The sequence below is a fragment of the Ambystoma mexicanum genome, chromosome 9 (genome assembly GCF_040938575.1).
Source record: "Ambystoma mexicanum isolate Mex_15411 chromosome 9, UKY_AmexF1_1, whole genome shotgun sequence".
Lineage (NCBI taxonomy): Eukaryota > Metazoa > Chordata > Amphibia > Caudata > Ambystomatidae > Ambystoma > Ambystoma mexicanum.
In genome coordinates, this window is record NC_090931.1 from 891,890,239 (window position 1) to 891,910,381 (window position 20,143).

Below are 20,143 nucleotides of genomic sequence, written 5' to 3' on the forward strand. Positions count from 1 at the left end.
GTAAGTGACAAAGATTTTAATTGGATTTTGTCATAGGTGGAGAGCCAGTTGTTCTGTCGTCTAATCTCAGAGATGTGTTCTCTTCTGTCTACTCCAAGGGCCGCTCTAAGGGCGTTGTTTTGAAGGATTTGAATTCTCCTGACGATGGATTTATTGGAACCTATATAAAGTGTGTTGCAATAATCTAGCCTGGACAATACGAGGGCTCTGGCCAGGATGACAACTGTTGGAAAGGAAAGGTTTGCCAGTTCTAATAAGTTTGCAAGTATATGCAGTCGTGGAAGCCAATTAATTGACTTGTTTGGTGAAAGACAAAGTAGAATCAAGATAGAATCCTAGAGTGTTTACATCCTTGGCCACTTTTATAAGGTTGCCATCAATTATAAAGGTGGAATATTCAGGGCCTAATTTGTTGAGGTTGGAGGGGGTGCCCAAGATGACGAGTTCTGTTTTGTCATCATTCAGGGATAGACTGTGTATAGCCATCCATGCCTGGATGATGATGTACACTCTATTCACCAAGGCCAAATCCTTGTTGTAATCCCCTGAAAGTGGGAGGAGAATCGGAGTATCATCTGCATAGTTCGTGTAGGTGATACCAAGATGGTGCAGATCATCAAAAAGGGGCTTGGTAAATATATTGTACAGGGTGGGTGAGACACAGGACCCCTGCGGCACTCCACAGGAGATAGGGATAGGGTCTGCAGCTGCTGACAGGGAGAAAACCCTCATAGTTCTGTTACAGAGGAATGACTCAATCCAAGTTATGGCTTCTTTGGAGAAATGTGCTGCAGAGTCAAGGTGACTACATAGGACCTTGTGGTCCACAAGGTCGAAGGCAGCCGATAAATCAAGGAGCAAGAGTAGGGCAGATTTCCCTGTGTCCCTTAACTCGTAGACTTGGGCCTTTAGGTCAATGAGGGCGGTTTCCGTTCCATGTTGTGGACGGAAACCGGATTGGCGTGCTCCTAAGAGGTGAAGTGATTCTAAATATTTCTAAATTTGAGTGTAGGCCACTTCGTCTAGTATTTTTAGAAGGAAGGGAACAGTCGCAATTGGCCTATAGTTAGTTGGTGACTGGGGGTCTAGCGGTAGTTAGCAGTGGGAGTACCCATGATTCTTTGAGATTGGAGGGAATAGTCCCAGTTGCAAAGGAAGCATTAATAAGCTTTGAAATAAAGGGAGCTAGATCTCTAGCTGCGTCCTTGATGAGCTGGGCTGGGCAAAGGTCTCTGTTGCAGTTAGAAGGTTTGAGTGACTATCGTTTTTTCTATCTCGATAATGGAGGTTTTAGAAAAGTTAAAACGGGCCTGTTGGTTATTGGTAATGCGGTTGTTGGTACTATTGGAATTGTTAAGTAAGGTTAGAACTTTTAATGAAGCTTTTTATTTTTAGCTATTTTGCTTTGGAGAGTGATTACTTTATTAGTGATCGCGAGTTGGATGACTGAGCACCAGTTTTTATCTTTAGTACAAATGTCTGGGACCTGTATTGGTGTCTCAAGTTCTTTCAGTATTGTGAATAATTCCTTCATGTTGGAATTAGATTGGGCTATACGGTTGTCGTATGATTTGCATTCAGCTAGGCAAATTTCTTTTTGTAAAGGGAGGATAATTTAGTAAGTTTAGACCTGTTCACTTCAGATGGGTTTAGTCTCCAAGTCACCTAGCAATTTCTCTTCTTTAGTTGTAAGTTTATTTAAGTGTGTTGTTTACCACTTATTCAGGTGGGCTTTGGGTTTGCTTGGTCTCAATTTGAGGGGGGCGATAGGGTCTAAGGAGGATGACATAATTTTGTTGTGCTCTTCAACCAGTATTTCCAGGGCAGTATTGTCCGGGAGTGAATTTAGTGTGGGAAGGATGGCAGGGATGAGTCTGTCCACTGTAATGTGCTTTTTGTTCCTAGTTAGTGTGGGAGGGGCGGTAGGTGCAGATATAGGCATAGGTCTTCTGGTATTACCCAAATTGACCTTTTACACAATTTACCTAATTATAGTGGTCCTAATTGACCTTCTGCACAATTGACCTTTATATTATTTTAGTTATTTTATATATGTATTGGGTTGGTTTTGGAGTATAAATAATATAAGGGGATTGGGTTGGGGGTTGCAGGGGGTTTTGGATTGGGTGGGGGGTTGCGGGGGGTTTCCCCCGCATATATGACCAAATTGACCTTCTAAATTAGGTCAATTCTCCCGAGGTCAATTCTCCCGAGGTCAATTGTGAAAAGGTCAATTAGTATACAACCGGTCTATTCGTGGAGAGCGTGAATGATAAAAAGGAGTGGTCTGTCCAGACTAGAGGGAAGTTAGAGGAGATATTTGCATGGCAATTATAGTCCGCTACCCAGTTTAATATTCTCCCTTTATTGTGCGCAGGCAAATTAATTCTTTGGGTCAGGCCAAGTTCTTGTAAGATGTTGGCAGTCGTGGCAGCATGTTTATCTGAGGGGTGGTTAAAGCCCAAGTTAAGATCGCCTAGTAATAGAACTTGTGAAGAGTTTTTAAGGTTATTGGATAAGATAGTGTAGATATCTTCCTCAAATGGTCCAATGGGACCAAGGGGTCTATAGATCAAGTGGATAGTGAGTGACTGGGAGTTGCTCAGATGTAGTTTGGCTCGGATAACTTCGCAAGAGTGGATATCTTGGGGTGTGGCTAGTCTTATAGACAAGCTGGATTTAGAGATGATGGCGATACCTCCGCCTCTTGTCTCATTTCTGTCCGGTCTTAAGATCGTGTAACCATCTGGTACAGCTAGCATGAGTATAGGACCTGCTGCAGCATGCAGCCATATCTCAGTAATGACGAGAAAGTCTAGGTCTTCGCTCACGATTATGTCTGCAATCTCTGTGGCATGTGCCACCAGGGACCTGGCATTAATTAGGGCCCCTTTCAGAGGAGGATTGGAGGGGTCTGTGGACGAAGTGTAGGGCGTTTCAGGTACATTCCCTTTATGTTTGTGGTAGAGTATTATGTACTGGCGTATTTATTGGGCAGGGTGGTACTTGTGGGGATTTGGCGGGTAGCTTTGGCGGAGTGGTCTTTAAGTAGGGATTCGGCAAGGATCTTGTAGGAGGTTCGAATATTTTGGCAAATCTACCACAAAGTCGTGTGTTCATCATCAGGAGAAGAAACTCTGCCTCCAGCCTCTGGTTTGCCATGCTAGGCATTAAGTTAATGTCCCATTCATCCCCATTATAGTCTATGTGTGTTTCCTGGTCGCCATGTCTCTCGACATCCTATTCAGATAGGGGGCTTTCCTGAGTTTCATACTGGTCATATGGTTCAAAGGGATTATAAGGATCACCATACTCACAACCACATTACTCCTCTGAGGGGTATTCTGGGTCACATTCCTGTGAAGTTGGATGAACTGAAGGGTACATGGATGCATTACAGGAGGAGTGCTATCTTCTATCAGGACAGGCTTTCCTCACCAGTGACACTTCAGGTTTGGGTGGTGACCTTGCAGGCTTCCTTTCCCTTTCTTTCTAGTAGTATTGAAGCATTCACTGGAGAGATATGAGAAGGGCTTTATGGGCAGTTTTTACTTGGATTTGCTCTTCCATGCAAGGATCCAAAGAGGAAGACGAAGAAATCGAGGTGCTCATCTCAGAGTGTGCAGTTCTGTATGCCTTTTTGGCTCATGCAGTCCCCTAAAAGCTGGTCTTGTAATATGGCACCACTGAGGATTTGGGCACTGTTTCTGGATATCCCTGCTCTCTGAATTCTTGACAAGCACAGATGTTAAATCAGTCGTCAATCTCTCTGTGGATGGTGGGTGATCCTTGTCTGGCTTCCCTGTGGATGAGGGGCCTATGGCAGAAGTTGTTGGCCTTAACATGGACGAGGAACAGGACAACCATGATGAATGCTCGTTCGTAGATGGCTGTGGTGAGGGGACTGATAACAGGCAATAAGTCTTCAGCAAGGGCTTAAGCGCTGACTTGGATGTCGCAGTGGATGGCCGCCCCATAGATGGGCCCAACTTGGATGCAGATCGCGACTTTAATCGGCCTTCCAATCAAAAAGGATATAACCATGCCTGGTGCCGTCCTTGCCACTGATGAGCCACTCATCGTTGATGGTTTTGTGGATGGTGTCCTTGTCTGTTTTGTGGATATTGACAAACCGGTCGGCTGGTCGCTGCCCACTCATGTTTTACGGTCCCCATGCACCCCTAATACTGATGGAGTACTTTTGGAGGAGGTGGGAATCAGGGACAGCTTTAAAGTATCCACAGTAGTTCTGCTCAGGTCAGAGCATTTTGCCCAGTGAGGCCCTGACCCCTGAAGGGGCCCTTTTTTTAAGGGGGGGAATTTTGCCCTCAACCCTCTCCCATCCAAGGACAGTACAGGAAGACGTCTCACCTGATAAACGCATCTCACCCTCACTCAGGAAAAGTAGCAGATGTCTCCCCCTGTCCTGAAGTGTCTTGTGAGAGAACTTCTGCCAGATCCTGCAATCTTCTGGGATGTTGTCTGGTTGCAGGCAGTAAATGCAGAATTTGTGAGGGTCCTTGAGAACACATTTTTTTCTTGTGGCATTTCCCATGTCCCTTGAAGAGAGATTTTCCATCCTTGGTTGTATGTATAGTATGTATAACCACAAAAGTGATGGGTGGAATGTTTTGAATGAATCTGAACCACTGGCATTGCTCTGGGCAACCTTCCACACACCGTGTTTTAGCCCGTCTGTGCCATTGCAAAAGGGGTTCAGCCATATGCAAATCAGTCAGGTACTGCCACCAATGGTAGCAGCCCAGCCCGGACTGCTAGGCCAGGTCCCCTATGCACGGAAACACAAGCAACCCAAGACATGTTTTGGCCTTGTTGGGCCTCCTCAGTGAGGTGCAGCTTGGTTCCCTATGACGCAGCGAGCACAGGACACACATCTGGGCATACCCTCTCTCACATAGTGAGACAAACTGTAACCACAAAAGTGATGGGTGGAAGGTTTTGAATGAATCTGAACCACTGGTATAGTATGCCAGAAATGTGATATGAATCAATGACTATGCGAAGACGAAAAGGCAGTTAAACTTATTTTCCTTTATTTTTGGAATATTTTACAGGATGCTAAACTTCAAATGGGGAACTACAAATGCAAATGAAGATGCTGACAGTGTCCTCTCCAGTACCTCTGGGCCGACCAGTTTCAGGATTAAAGTGGTTCCCCGTCACCCTTCATTTACTTTCTTTTTGGGGTCTTTCTGTGGTCTAAACTGGATTACGGGTTTCCCACACACTTCTTGAATGTTTATTTATTTATTTAATATTTATATTGCGCCGGTAGCTCGCAGGCCTCGGGGCGCACAGACAAGAACACGAAAGACAGACAAATGGTGAAAGGACGGATAGGACGGGACGATCACATAAGATTACTCTGACTGGGAGTAGAATGGGTGGCGGTTTATTTGAAGAGGTGGGTTTTTACCATTTTGCGAAAGCGGGTATAGTTGGTTTCCAGTCTTAGATGGTCCGGAAGGTTGTTCCAGAGACTGGCAGCAAGAGTCGGAAAGGCTCTGCCTAGGCTGCTTTTGAGTTTGTGTGGGGCCGTTGCAATTTTGCCGAGTTGGGACGATCTCAGTGTTCTATTTGGAACGTATGGTTTGATCCTCGTTTTTAAGTACGTTGGTGCCTTTCCGTGGATGCATCTGTGAACGATGGTTAAAGTCTTAAAGTGCACCCTATCTTCAATTTTCAGCCAGTCAAGCTCCCTTCTGGAGTTGCTGATATGCTCTGTCCTAGATTTAAGCTTGACAATTCTTACGGCGTTATTCTGTACAACTTGGTAGCTTTGTAGGCACTGCTTGGAGGCACCCAGGATTAAGGCATTGCCATAGTCGAGGCACAACAAGATGGTGGCTCTTGCTATGGTCGCGCAGTTGTCCTCTGATATAAAGGGTCTAACGGCTTTTATTAGTTGGAGGTGGTAGGCACAGTTTTTATTTAATGTATTGTGCTTGGGCATCCGCCCCCAAGGATGCTTCCAGCAGCATACCGAGGGCTTTAACCTTGCCTAAGACCAGTATGGATGTATCTTTGATATGGAAGGATGTGTAAAATGGGGATAGCTTAGCTCGGGAGGAGGATGAGCCAAAAATCATGAGCTCTGTTTTTTTCCCGGTAAGGCACATCCAATTGGAGTCCATCCATTGCTCCACGTAGTTATATATCGTGGTAAATTGCTCGCTGTCTTTCTGATGGTTGCCACTTAGTTCAAATACAAGCTGCGTATCATCAGCATAGTTAGTGAAATAGATGTTGATATGGTCGAGAACAAGGCATAGGTACCTCAAGTAGAGGTTAAACAGCAGTGGTGACATGCTGGTCTCTTGGGGAACTCCACAAAGGATTTATTTTTCCAAGGAGAACTTGTCCCCCCAGTGCACCCTGGATATTCTGTTTTTTTAGAAAGGACATAATCCAGCTGATGGCTTCATCAGAGCAGTTGGTGGACTTTTTTAATGCATTCTGGAGTAAGTTGTGGTTGAGGAGGTCGAATGCGGCACTGAGGTCAAGTAGGATGAGAAGGCCTGTCTTACCCTTGTCAATAATACTGAGCATTTTGGTCTGAAGGTCTAACATGGCTGTCTCGGTACTGTGGGCAGGGTGGAAGCCGGACTGTTGTGGGTGGAGGGAGTTTGCTTCCTCCACATGTGTCTGGAGTTGCATGGTGGCGATCCTATCCATGATTTTGAGGATGAAGTTGCAGTTTGTTATGGGTCTAAGGTTATTTGGGTCCCGTTGATCGAGATTGTTTTTTTTTTTACCAGGGGCGTTACTGTGACCTTTTTGATGGCATCAGGAACTTTCTGGTCTCTGAAAGAGGCGTTAATGATCTTTGTCAAGGTGGGGGCGAATATGTCTGAGTTGTCCAATATTATTTTGGGTGGGATGATATTCTCTGCACATGTCGTGGGTTTCATTGTCGCCAGTACCTTGATCATTTCACTGCTGTTGATCTCAGTGAACTTAAAAGTTCCAATACCTGATGTTGCGGTCTCGACTGGCAAGGTGACTGTCGTTTTTTTATTGGTCAGTGAGTTTATGATAGTGTCCCTGGCTTTTGCGATTTTTTTGAAGGCGGCGATCTGAGTATTATCGCATTCTTCTTGTGAGGGTAGGAAAGGAGGAGTGATGGTTTTAGGTTTTTCTATAGATTTTAGAATATTGAACAGTTTGCTATTGGAATTAGCGGCTGTAGAAATCTGTTCATTATAGAAGTTTTTCTTAGCCTCGGTTATCATATGTTTATATTTTATTTCGCTTTCCTTCCAGAGGGCTTTATTGGCTGACGAGGGGTCTTTTAGCCAAGCATTTTCTCTGTTTCGTTGATCCCATTTTGTTCTGCTGGTTCTTTGGAGAACCATTGTTGTTTTTTTTGAGTGGGTCTAGTTGACTTGGTTTGGAGGGGAGCTACTTGGTCCGTACGTTTTTCGAGATAACTGAGTAAGTTTGCTAGCATAGTTTCACGGGAGTCATTCTCAGCTTGGTTATTATCCACCTCAGCCAAGCATTGTATGAGATGGTTCCTGTTGATGTTTTTGTAGTTACGATATGTCGGGAGGGTGGGGCAGTTGGGGGTTTTAGGTTTGAGAAGAGGCAGAGTGATGTGAAAAGCTATGCTATGATGGTCTGACTATATGCACGCTTCTGTCTTAAACTCTCGAGTTTCGAGATTGTTAGAGACGACCCAGTCAAGAAGATGGCCATTGTCCATTGTGGGCTCTTGGTTATTGATCTCAAAATCAATGTTGTTTAGGGATCTTTGTAGTTTATCAGCTTCTTTGTCTTTAGAATCGCCGTACCAGCGATTAAAGTGCGTCTCGGGATCTTCTCCCTGCTGGATTCTCAGTCTCAGGTTTAAGGTTTTCCCTTACTGTTCTCCTCCCATCTTGTTGAGGTCTTTTTTTCCTTGGTTCTCAGTCCTCTTATTTTCAGTATTGCTATTAAGGTAACGGGATTCGACAGGGGCGGACCTTGAAGGGTCCTCCGTCACCTCCCTGCCTGAGGGACCCAACTCCTACTCTCTTACCACATCTCTGATCTTGTGCTGGTCCTTCTGAACACCACGTCAGGGGCCCGTACTCCCACGCACTGAGCTTGGCGGTTTCAGATTGGGGAAATTATAAATTACTCACTGTAGTTACTAACATACTCTTAGTCCATAGTCCCCTTTACTCCATACTGCATGGGGGTCCCTTGGTAGGGACGGGAGACAGAACCCTTTTCACAACCATAAAAAAAAGTCTTCCCTTTAAATTTAGAGGCGCGCCGATGCGCGGGCCTGGGAGCATGCGCTTCCGACTTCGCCCACTGGCGCCACTCCTCAATCCCCATTGACGCGTCGACAATATTAACATTGTCTAATGACGGATGGTGGGACATATCGAGGAAAGGGGACTAAGAGTATGTTAGTCACTATGGTGAGTAACTTATAATTACTCTTACGTTCCGTCCCCTTTCCTCCATACTTCATGGGCGATTACAACTGAGTGTAGCCCAAGGGTGTAGAGGTGACCCTCCCTAAGAAAGCAAGTTCCTTAGTACCGCCTGTCCGAAAGCCGCGTACGACTTAGACCCGGCATCCAAACAGTAGTGCTTACAGAAACCCAAAGGAGTGGCCCAGGTGGCCGCCCTGCTGATGACCTGCCATGGTACGTGTCTCTGGAATGCGACCGCCGTGGCCTTGGCTCTGACAGCGTGGGCGTGCATGTTCACTGGCAGTGGTTTGTGCTGCCCCTAAAAAGCCTCCTTGATGGCAGCAACCATCCATTTTGCAATAAAGGCCTTGGATGCCTGATAGCCGGGCCTTGACCCACCGAATGTGACAAATAGAGCATCCGACTTGCGGAAGATCTTGGTCCTGTCCAGATAGAATTTCAGAGCGCGTCTGACAACCAGACAGTGCAAGACCCTTTGAGCATCGTCCTTAGGATCAGCAAAGAAGGTAGGTAGCACTATCTCCTCATTTAGATGTAAAGAAGAGACTACTTTAGGTACAAACACAGGGTGCGTTCTCAGGATTATCTTTGTGGAACGTAGTGTAGGGTTCTGAAACCACGAGCGCCTGGATCTCGCTGAACCTACGCGCAGACGTGAGGCCAACTAACAGGGCTGTTTTAATGGTGACCAGTCTGATGTCTGCAGACGCCATTGGTTCGAAAGGTTTGTATGCCAGAGTGCCAAACACTACATTGAGGTCCCACACCAGGTGTGGGTTCTTAATGGGTGGGTAGAGCCTGGTGAGGCCCGCCAGATGATGTTTAATCACTGGGTTTGAGGAGAAGAGCTCTTCCTCAGAGTTCCTGTAGGCACCTGTAGCTGCTAGGTAGGTGCATCACGTGTCTATTTGCACCCCTGAGTGTGTGAGGTGTGCCGAGAAAGAAAGCACATCGTGCAATGTGCAAGAAAGGGGGTTGATATCCTTAGAGTCCGCCCAATGACAGAACCTAGTCCATTTACTGTTGTATTGGCTCCTCCTAATGATTTCTAGGTTAGCCTGAGACAGGCTCAGATGCTTCAGTGTGACCTGCTCAGGATCCATGCTGCTAGGGCCAATTTCTGTAGAGCCGGGTGGATGACCCTGCCCTGCTAATGCGAGAGAAGGTGAGCTGGGCCCAGCAGCAGGTGGATGGGAGGCTTGTCCGAGAGGCTGAGGAGCTCCGAGAACCAAGGTCTCGCCGGCCACCATGGAGCTATCAGAATGATGCAGAGGTGACATGACTCTCGTATCTTGCAGATCACCCTGTGGACCAAGGGAGTGGGAGGGAAGGCATTTGCTGTCATGCCGTTCCACTGCATCTGAAAGGCGTTGCCCAGGGAGCAAGGTCCCTGCCAGGACGCAAACTGCAGGCACTTCCTGTTGAAGCTGGTGGCAAAGAGGTCCACTTGAGGATGCCCCCATATGCTGAAGATCCCCAGCAGGACCTGGTCGTTCAATTGCCATTCGTAATTGTCCGCTCCCAATCTGCTGAGCCTGTCCGCTTCCAGATTGGACTCCCCAGGGAGGTGGATCACGGTCATGTAGATGTCCTTCTCCAGGGCCCATTCCCACATGTTGAAAGCTAGGGCGTACAGTGGGGAAGACATGGTGCCACCCTGCTTGTTGACATAATACATGCTTGTGGAGTTGTCCGTCTGGATAAGGATGACCTTGCCCCCAATGAGCGGAAGGAAAGTTTTGTGAGCTACCCAGATAGCTTTCAGCTCCAGCCAGTTGATATGAGCCTCCTGCTCCTGCAGGGACCAGACTCCATGGACACTGTGGTTGTACAGCGTAACCCCCCCAGCCTTCCAGGGAGGAATCTGTGGTGATAGTGACCTGAGGGGGGGGGGCTACCGGGAAGGGCCTGCCCGTCCTCAGGTTACCACCAGGTGAGGTCCGGGTGGAGCGAAGGAGAAATGCTGACAAGTTCTGCTTGGGAGCCCCGCTCCAGATTCCATGAGGCTGCGAAGTGCAGCTGTAATCTCCTTATCTTGAGTCTCGTGTGGGGGACGGCCAGTAGGATCGCTGCCATGAGCACCAGAAAAATGCTGGTACCACCAGTCCGAGGTGAACTCACGCCTGAGGAAGTGATTTACAGCCTTTTGGATGGCTATGATCTTGTCCTCCGAGGGAAAAACTCTCTCAGAGCTCGTGTCCCAGATGAGGCCCAGAAAGCTCAGGCTCTTCGTAGGATGCAGCTGAGACTTCTTCAGGTTGATAGAAAAACCCAGCTTGTGGAGAGCGGTCATGAGAGCGGAGGAAGTGTGATGCACCGCCTCTGATGAGTTCGCCCTGACGAGCCAGTTGTCCAGGAATGGGCAGACATGGTGGCCCTGAGGAAAGCTGCCACTGTATTCATTAGTCTGGTAAATACCGTTGGGGCTGAATTGAGGCCGAAGGGTAGGAACTTGTATTGGAAATGGCAGCCCATGACCAGGAACCGCAGAAAGGATCGATGAGGCTGCCAAATGGGGACTTGTAGATAAGCGTCCTTCAGATCCAGGGAGCACATCCAGTCTCCCCTGCACAGTGTCTCCGCTATGAGTGCTGGCGTAACCATCTCAAATTTTTGAAGAGGAAGGGAGAGGTTGAGGGTGGAGAAGTCCAACATAACACCCAGCCCTCCACCGAGCTAATCTGTTCTTCAGAGCGTGCAGTGTAAGCGTGTCGCACGCGGTACAACCCTCGCAGCCATGGTCGAAGCCAAGGCAGCAGAGGCAAAGAGCGTGGGGATCGGACGTAGTGAAGAGCCCTTCGCAGGCTGGACACCTGCTGAAGACCGCTTAAGTCAAAATGCGCCGGGAGGAACGTGGCGCCAGAGGACCGAGTGCCTGATTGACAAAAAGAAAATAAAAAGACAGAAAAAAGTATCTGGGGAAGAGCGTGTGGCATTACATGGCCGAAGACAAACCCAGGAGCGCTGATGAAATCGTCCTGTTCCTGTCGATGCGGAAAATGGGACTGAGGAGTGGCGCCGGTGGGCGCAGACAGGGGAGCGCATGCTCCCTGGGCAGCATCCCTGCGCGCCTCTAAATTTAAAGGGGAAGAAGGTTTTTTCTGGTGAAAAAGTTTCCGTCTCCCGTCCCCTGCGAGGGACGCCAGTGCAGTATGGAGGAAAGGGGACAGGACGCAAGAGTATCACCCTTATCCCCTGCGTTGTACGAAGCATGCACCCGTGCCTTCCTGTTTGTGTTAGCCAAGGCTTATCTAGCCACTTGATGTTTTCATCTAGACGTCTCTAACCAATCTCCTGCTCTATTGGACCAACCTCCTTCCCCTCCCGTCTACAACCTCCTCCAAAACTCTTTCCTCACTCACCACCCTCCCAACACCTTCCATGCTCTCCAACTTCCTCCCAAGTCCTATTCCAACTGCTTCTCCAAACACCCACGCTTCCCGACAGACTCTTTACTTAAATATCCCTGTGAACTCACCCCTGCAGTTGAGTGTTCTGTGAAGATCCACATGTATGGAAGTAAATTAGTGTGGGGATTGGACTGGCTAAGCATAAATGGTTAACCAGTGTGTGCCTTGGGAGTTTGATGCTGGCCCAAGCCTTTAAAAGGCTGGCCAGCCATTTTGGATTTCTCTTCCTTGCTTTGGATAGCTCAGAGTTCCTCATGGCACTCCCTCATGTTTCACATGAAGTTAAGGAGAGTAATGTATGCAAAAAGTGCTACCCCAGATACTACTACAAATACTGCCATAAAGTAATCAAATTATGATTCCCGAACGTGGGACTCATTTTTGTATTGCCTGGTGTTATTTTTTGCCCCAGGCCGAACATGCTCATTGACCGGGGGCCGTAATGATGGGCTGAAAAGATCAACCTAAGGCAGATACGAAAGAAAGACTTAGCAGAGTGACTGTTATGGTACAGGAGGGCCAGCCTACCTGTGGCTCACTTGATCAAGACCCAAAGAATTGGTCATGACTGACCGCAGAGGCCCCATCAACCACAAGAGACGTTTGTCGTGGGTTAGCAATTCAAGGAATCAGAACCAAGGAATTGGGAAGGAATCAGTTCTTTTGTGACCCTGAACTGTTGTTGAACTTTAAAGAAAGGGTGATAACCCTAACAAAGACCTAGGATGAGCACTGTGAACATTGGCTACTTTTATCAGTTCTACTGCCACAGTGTTTAAGGATACACATCCTCCCCTGGTTTCATTTTGTCTCTGCCCTGGTGTGTAGAGCACAATAAAACTTGTCTTGTTACCTCACAACTGCCTCTCAGGTCCTTTGTTAATCTGTGAGGTGACAAGGCACAGTATGAAGGAACAGAGCATACATAAGATGTACTCACTGTGTATCGCAATTACTCTCTCCATCGATGCCACAGCATTCGCATTTGACCTTTGTTGCAAAACTATTTCAGGCAGAGGATCAAGCTAAAGAGTAAAAAAAGTTTTAAAACAAAATGAATGCAAGATAATATCAGCAGTTATGGGCCAACAATTCAACACACAAAATAAGACCAACAATCACCAACTGCGATCACACAGCAAATATTTAAAAAGTTAAAATCACGGCATAAATCATAATCTACCATCGCATTCTTTCACCACTCTCGCACACAATGGATGTGCGAAGTACCTGCCTACCACTATGAGCAATAAATAATATCAGAAATCTAACACTGCAACCAGAAGAAAGTTATTCCAGTGGCGTGGGTTCTAATGGATAATATGCTTCCTTTGCAGATGTTTCAATCTTTGTAGCTTTTCACAAGCAAACTAATAAAAAAATAAAAATAAAAAGAAATATGGAAGAGGGGCTATGGATATATTACATAAAGAGAAAATGGTAGCTGGAAACGTCTTGAACTGCCCATCACCAAACATGATCTCAATACAAGCATCTAGGTCAAGATAATAATGGTTCGCTAGTGTGAGCAGAACAAAACTAAGAAGCTGCATTACAAATCTATCTTCTGTATTGAACTACAGCCCTAACATCCCCAAAACGTTGTTGTTCCTCTGCACTGGTAAAATGGTCTTCACAGAATAGTCTAACAAGACCTCATACACAAAGATCCTACCCTTGTCTTAAATGACCCATGTTTTGACATAAATATTGATTCTACATTTATCCATACTGCAAATGTAGTGACTAGTGTGAGGGGTCAGCAATTCGAGGTGGACACAAAGATAGTTTGCTCAACATTAGTCACTTTATCAACAAAGGAAGAGGTATGGATGAAGGCCTAACTTTCCCTATCCTAACTTGGAGGCCCCTTCCTATGAAATAAAAACTAAAGCAGGATGACCTTGGGTCCAAACTCAATCTGACCCTCACACTAACATATACAGGCAAACAGTGCAAGACACATGTTTCAAAGTTCAACTTAATATTAAAGTGCAAAAACTCAAACATATAACTTCAACAAAACACTTCATGTATCCAGCTTTGGATCCCCTCCCCTGGATTACTTAGGTAAACTATTTAAAATGTTCTTTTATCAAGACCAGTCTCTTAAAGGCATTACAAATGTCTCTTTCACCTAATTATTTCCTCAGGATGATCAAACAAATGTTCCTTTCACAACGCTGGTTAGGATCAGGCAAAGAAAAGTCTTTACTACTTTTCAGGATGGCAAAATAAATGTTCCTTTCATAACGCAGTTTAGGATAAAGCAAGGAAAAGTCTTTACTACTTTAAAGGATGGAAACACAAATGTCCTTTTCATAACAGTGATTCGGGTATGGCAAAAGGCATGTCTTGTCAAAGATTCTGGTTGACAAAACATACAATTGAAACAACAACTTAATATGACCAAGTCTCTTTTCCAGACACCAATTCAAAGTAAGTTTCCTGGTACGCTCTCCTGCCAGGAAACCACTCAACTTCAACTGAAAACTCTTGATATCCTGGTTTATTCTCCTGCAAGGAATATCCCCCTTTTGGTTCACTTAGGTCCCTTGTGTACTCCCCTGACAGGTATCCCCTTCCCAAAAAGGCTTCACTACCAGATATCCTCATCAGGCTTCTCTGCAACATTCACTCTCTTCTCAGGTATTATTACAATTGCACCTCTTCAGTGGCACAACCCCTTGTTGACTTCAGTTAGCACTTGCACCAATCTCCCTCATAATGGCATCCCTTATATGAAGGTTTGTTCAAGCTCCTTCTGTCAACCTCTTTTATAATGTCTCTTAGCTCTTGGCAATGCTTCTTCCAGGTTTCCCCCATCTCATATCATGTATCATATCCAAGGTAAGCCCTGAGGACAGAAGGGCTGGTGTTCTGCTGTTAGGCTGTGACGGCGTCTCACAAGAATTTACTCACATTTGCTGGATACGAAGGAGAAACGAAGTACCAACATTCTGCAAGCTGCAACCTCATAATCTCCCACTGCCTGCAGTCCGGCGAACGAACGGTGCCCGAAGCTATTTGGTGAAAAGGACGCCGATAGCTTCTAGCAGGGCTCATCTACATACAAAGACTCTGCAATACGTGAAATCACGTGACCCACAACTGAGTACAAAGACACACCCACACCGCCCTTGCAGCGTAAGCCCCAAGGACAGAAGGGCTGGTGTTCTGCTGTTAGGCGGCTTTGGCGCGAGCGCAAGGAATTGAAAGCTTGCGCAGAAACGGTACAGCTCCAAGTGAAAGAACTCAAACCAACAAGCAGAAAGTGGAGACTGCAGGCCATCGGCCTTTAATCCACCCTTGCGAACCCTGCAACCACCATACAACACCAGAATCCATCTGACTAATCCACAAACATACCCGACCGCACTCGAGCCCTCAAAAGACAAAGTGCACTCGCAATCCGGAAAACAAATCCCCTCAACGAAGCCACCCGACAGCTGCCGGAGGTCAACGACGCACACAAAGCCATCGCAAAACTTACCCAGATCGCAGGAAAGACCCAAGTAAGAGGCATAACATCAGCCTCATCAACCAGACAAAAACGAAGAAAAGAGTGGCAAATTAACCCCTCAATCACCTAGCAACCCTGCAAAAACCCCATGACACGCACAACAAAGAGGAGCAAGAACACAGAGATAACTCCCCCACGCATGACGTTGAGAAAGAAGACAATGGAAAATCCAGACGAACAACACGCGTCCAAGAAACCAAACGGGAAAAAACCAAATGAACCCCCCGGAGACTATACCGACAAAGGGGAGCGTGCAAGGATAGAAAAAAAAAGGAAACGAAAATGAAACAACAGATGCAAACTCCTCCAAAAAATAAGATAAAACAAAGTAAAAAGAGGATAATGAGATAAAAGATCCAATGCAGCAGACAAATGAGCCCAATTACATACCCACAGAAATAGTACACGAACCACAGACAAAAAGTTCCCCTAAACAACTAGAAAAAACAGGAATCATTGATGATCTAAACCCAGCGAAATCGGAAGCCCAAAATCAACAAAAATATGCACTAGAAGAAAACACACAAAAGAAAAAAAATGAAGGGAAAAAAGAAAAAGAAAAAGAGATTAATCATCCAACTCCACAAGAAGACATCGAAGAAAAGGAGACAAGGAGCCCAACACAGCGAGAAAAGGCTTCGAAAGCCCAAAAGAAATGGCAAGCCCTATATGATAGCCGGAGACACTCACAACAACTTGAGACAAGGAAAAACTACAAAACAAACCACAAAGCTGCCAGACTGTCACTCGACATAACTGAAATCGAAAACCTTATGAGGAACCACGAAAAAAGGAGAGAGATATTTGGGAATATATCCCCAACAGCAACAAAAAATGAAATAAGCACTAAGCCTGGAAACCCGAGAATAGGAACGGGACAAACAACGAACAAACAAAAAAACAAATATAACGGGAGAACCCCACAACAAGCAAACAAACGACAAACAGCACCCATAGAAAATCCACTCACACATCAAGATTTATCACACAAAAAATGCAATTGCAACATCCCAGAAGAATATGAGATAGCGTCTATACCAACGTCAATGCTAGATCTGCAGAACATGCTCATAACAACTACAACACAATCTCTGCTGCCATATATGAAGCTACAAGAAGCCCTAACAGATTCAATAAAAGACCAAACAACTCTTAGTGCATTAATTCACTCAAAACAAAGCTACCTAGAACATAGCATGAACAAGATATTTGAAAGGCTTGAAAGGGAAGCCCAAATCAGCCATACATGGCAAACAAGACTATCCGATATCGCACATAGCGATAGAGCCGAGAAAGCGGAGTTGACACACGCACTAATCACAATGATGACAACAATCAACAAAGAAAAATCATGGCAAACATCCATAACAAACAAAAAAAGACTTACCAAAGCTGTCCAACAGCAGGAAAAGACAGATAAGAATGAATTTTCAAAAATTGCAGAAAAACTAGACGAAACACACCGACAACCTGCAGCAAAACAAACTTGATTGATCTAAGCGAAGAAAAAATGAACTGCCCAATCGCGAGAGAGACAGAAGAAACCCCCGAGACAAAAGAAGATAGGAAAGCGAGACAAAAATAAAAAAATACACAAACTTATGAGATCTTCTCCAAAGGAAATAAGACTGCTGTGAATAAAGAGCCCGCCAAAAAACAAACAGCCCAAAGAAAAAAAAACAAAGAGGCTCCCGCGCCTTCCTATGAAATCTGACAAACCCTCCAAAGAATCCCAAGCTAAATGAGAACAACAAAAACCAGGGCAACAAAAAAAACCGCCACAGCGGAAAAACTCAGAAAAGAACATACCGAAAGAAAAAGCGTGATTAACTGATTGCAAAAGCGAAGATGCAGAAAAGAACTAATCAATTTATCAACATATACAGAAGAATTGATCGACCAATCAGAAGAAGCCCAAATTGAAATCACAGAGGACTCCATGATTATAATAGACGAATATGAAGAGGAGCAATCGGAAGGAAACAAAACCCAGGATAGCTCCACCTATGAAATCAGCTTAGATGAGATATCCAAAGTGGATTGGGAAGACGACGAAGAGTCAATCCCAGATTCGAATGATGAACCTCCACCTGCAGAGAATGACGAAAACTACAAAGACAAGATTGACACAAAGAAAAGGCACACGAAAAACGATATAAAATTACCAACTTTCATTAATCCACTCAGCAAACAAACAAAGAAAAAAAAAATGAAAATAAAACTAAAAAGAACAATGACTGAAAACGATAATCTCATAATGAAGCGTACTAATGTACTAAGACTAGTTCAAGCAATCCCAAGCATGAAGGAAATAACAACGAAAGATATACATACTGTAGAATTCTGCAACAAAATAACAACTGACCAAGTGAAGATAACGTTCACTGCAGAAAATGTAATGAACAAAATGATAGAGAACAAATCGATCTTCATGCAATTGGGATTTGAAGTATCTCTGATTGAAAAAACGTCAAATATGGAGGAAAAAAATAGTCTCGGGCACCGGATCGGAAGAGAATCTGACAACAACGAAAACATATACAACAGACAGACAGACTACCAGCGTAAAACACCTGACCAAGTGTACACAAGAGACCAGAACAAAGGAAAGGAAAATGACCATAAAGACTTTCAGAACCGGCATGAGCTGTACCGAAAATATGGAATATGGAGACAACAAGATAATACAACATGGGAAACTGAAGAAAGTTATAAGCAAAGAAAATAAAAATTTAAAGACGGTACCACGATCACCACCACGCTATGCTCATGGAATACCCGGGGACATAGTCATTTATTCCAAGCAAAAAATTCAACGCTAATATCGGCAGATATAATTCACCTCCAAGAAACTTGGATAACAGTGCAACCAATATGCGACAGATTTACAGTATTAATGAATGCAGCAATCCAGAAGAAAAAGAGCCGCCCATCATCCGCTCTCATAACACTAATTAAAAACGTAAGGAATCTCGATCTGATAGAATTTGAAAACATAAACCCATGGATTCAAATAACGATACTCAAATGCAAAACAGAAAAACAGGTGAAAGAATCATCAACTAGACACCACAGGGAAGAGAAAATATGGTGCCTAATGAACCTTTACTGGAACCCAGCAAGTATATCTGATGAGAAATTCATAGACGCGGTATTCACGGCGCTGGACAACGCCAAGGAGAAACACCAAACCACCCAATGTATAATATGTGGAGATTTAAACATACACATATTTGATAAAGAAGGGAAAGAAATAGATAAAAACCACCTGTCGACGAGAGCCAAGAACTGGAATAAAGAAACAACATGCAGGAATCTGAGCAGGTCGGATACCGTGGACAGTACAACAGGAAGAAGGATGGAAACCTGGGTAAGAGGCAACTCGACAATCATAATTTACTATATATACTTGACCAAAGGTATATATGATAACCTCAGAGAAACACAAAACATCCAAACAAAAACCAGTGACCACTTCATAATGAGAAGAACTTGGAAAATCGCAAAATCAATCAATGGTAGAATGGAACCAATAGAATTGGAGATAAACAACGGAAGAAATAGATTAAGAATTGGACAAAAAACAATAGAAGAACTTCCGAACATAATGAGTAAATCAACATTTCCAGACAATGAAAAGATCATCTATGAATGGTTACTCTTACCCTACAAGAGCCAGAACAGACCCTTTAATGAAGGCAAGGCGGTAGAACATCACGTCCATCTCTTCAATGAGAAAATAAAAACAAAAAAAAGGAACTGAGAACTAAAACAAAAGCGATACTGAAGCAAAACACAAATGAGAAAACAAAACAACGAAAAGCGGCAAAACAACAATACAGCAACTGGATAAAGAACAAAAGAGCCACAATAATGCAAGATGACGCTGAGAAGATGCTCCAAACCATCAACAAAAGCAATACAAGACAACTATGGGCGTTACTACATGGCCAAACCCAAATACAAAATGCAATGATCACTGATGTTCCCGAAGCGAGTCGGACAGCATACTTTACAGAGATATATGGAAACAAAAAAGACAGGAAAAGAAATACTTGCATCACGAAAAACACAACATGGCAATGGGAATGGGACTCCGAAGACATACAAAAGGCAATCAGATCCTTAAATATATCCAGAGCCCCAGGCCCGGATGGTCTATCGAATATGATCCTAAAACAAAATCCAGAAGCATGGGGACCAATATGCGAGAGCATTTTCGAAATGATCCAGAGCACAAAAGCAATCCCCAAAACTTGGAGGCAAGCAACGATAATACCCATATTCAAACACAGTTCCACAAAGGACCCACAAAACTACCGTCTGTTAGCATTGCTTGATCCACTGGGGAAAATCTTCGCCAAACTCCTACTAGAAAATTTGAACAGATGGGCAACAAAAGAAAAAAAAATGCTAATAGACAAACAGGGTTCGTGAAAACGATGGCACCAACATCAACCTTCTGATATTAAATATACTGAAACATGAAGCTAGAAGAACGAAATCACAAATCTATGCTGCTTTTGTAGACTTAAGACTGGCTTTTGACTCCATGAACAGAGCCGCCCTATGGGAGAAGCTAAATGCATGGAAGTGCCCAGACAACATCATTGAAACCATCAAACTCCTATATGAAAATACCAACATAAGAGTCATACTATCGAAAGACGGCACCCTGACAGAACAAATTAGAACCTGGAATGGCCTGAAACAGGGATGCCCATTGGCCGCCACACTTTTCCACCTGTACATGGCAGATC

The 20,143-nt window shown here is 44.7% G+C and overlaps 1 protein-coding gene across 6 annotated transcripts in view; it reads right to left on the reverse strand.

Annotated features, from left to right (window-relative positions):
• HDAC4 (histone deacetylase 4) overlaps positions 1–20,143 on the reverse strand; it is a 2,586,716-nt gene that overhangs the window by 115,257 nt on the left and 2,451,316 nt on the right. For all 6 annotated transcript variants that reach the window (XM_069616020.1, XM_069616021.1, XM_069616018.1 and 3 more), the window contains one exon: positions 12,801–12,885. In XM_069616020.1, coding sequence (XP_069472121.1) covers positions 12,801–12,885 — 85 coding nt within the window. The remainder of the gene's footprint in view (positions 1–12,800; positions 12,886–20,143) is intronic.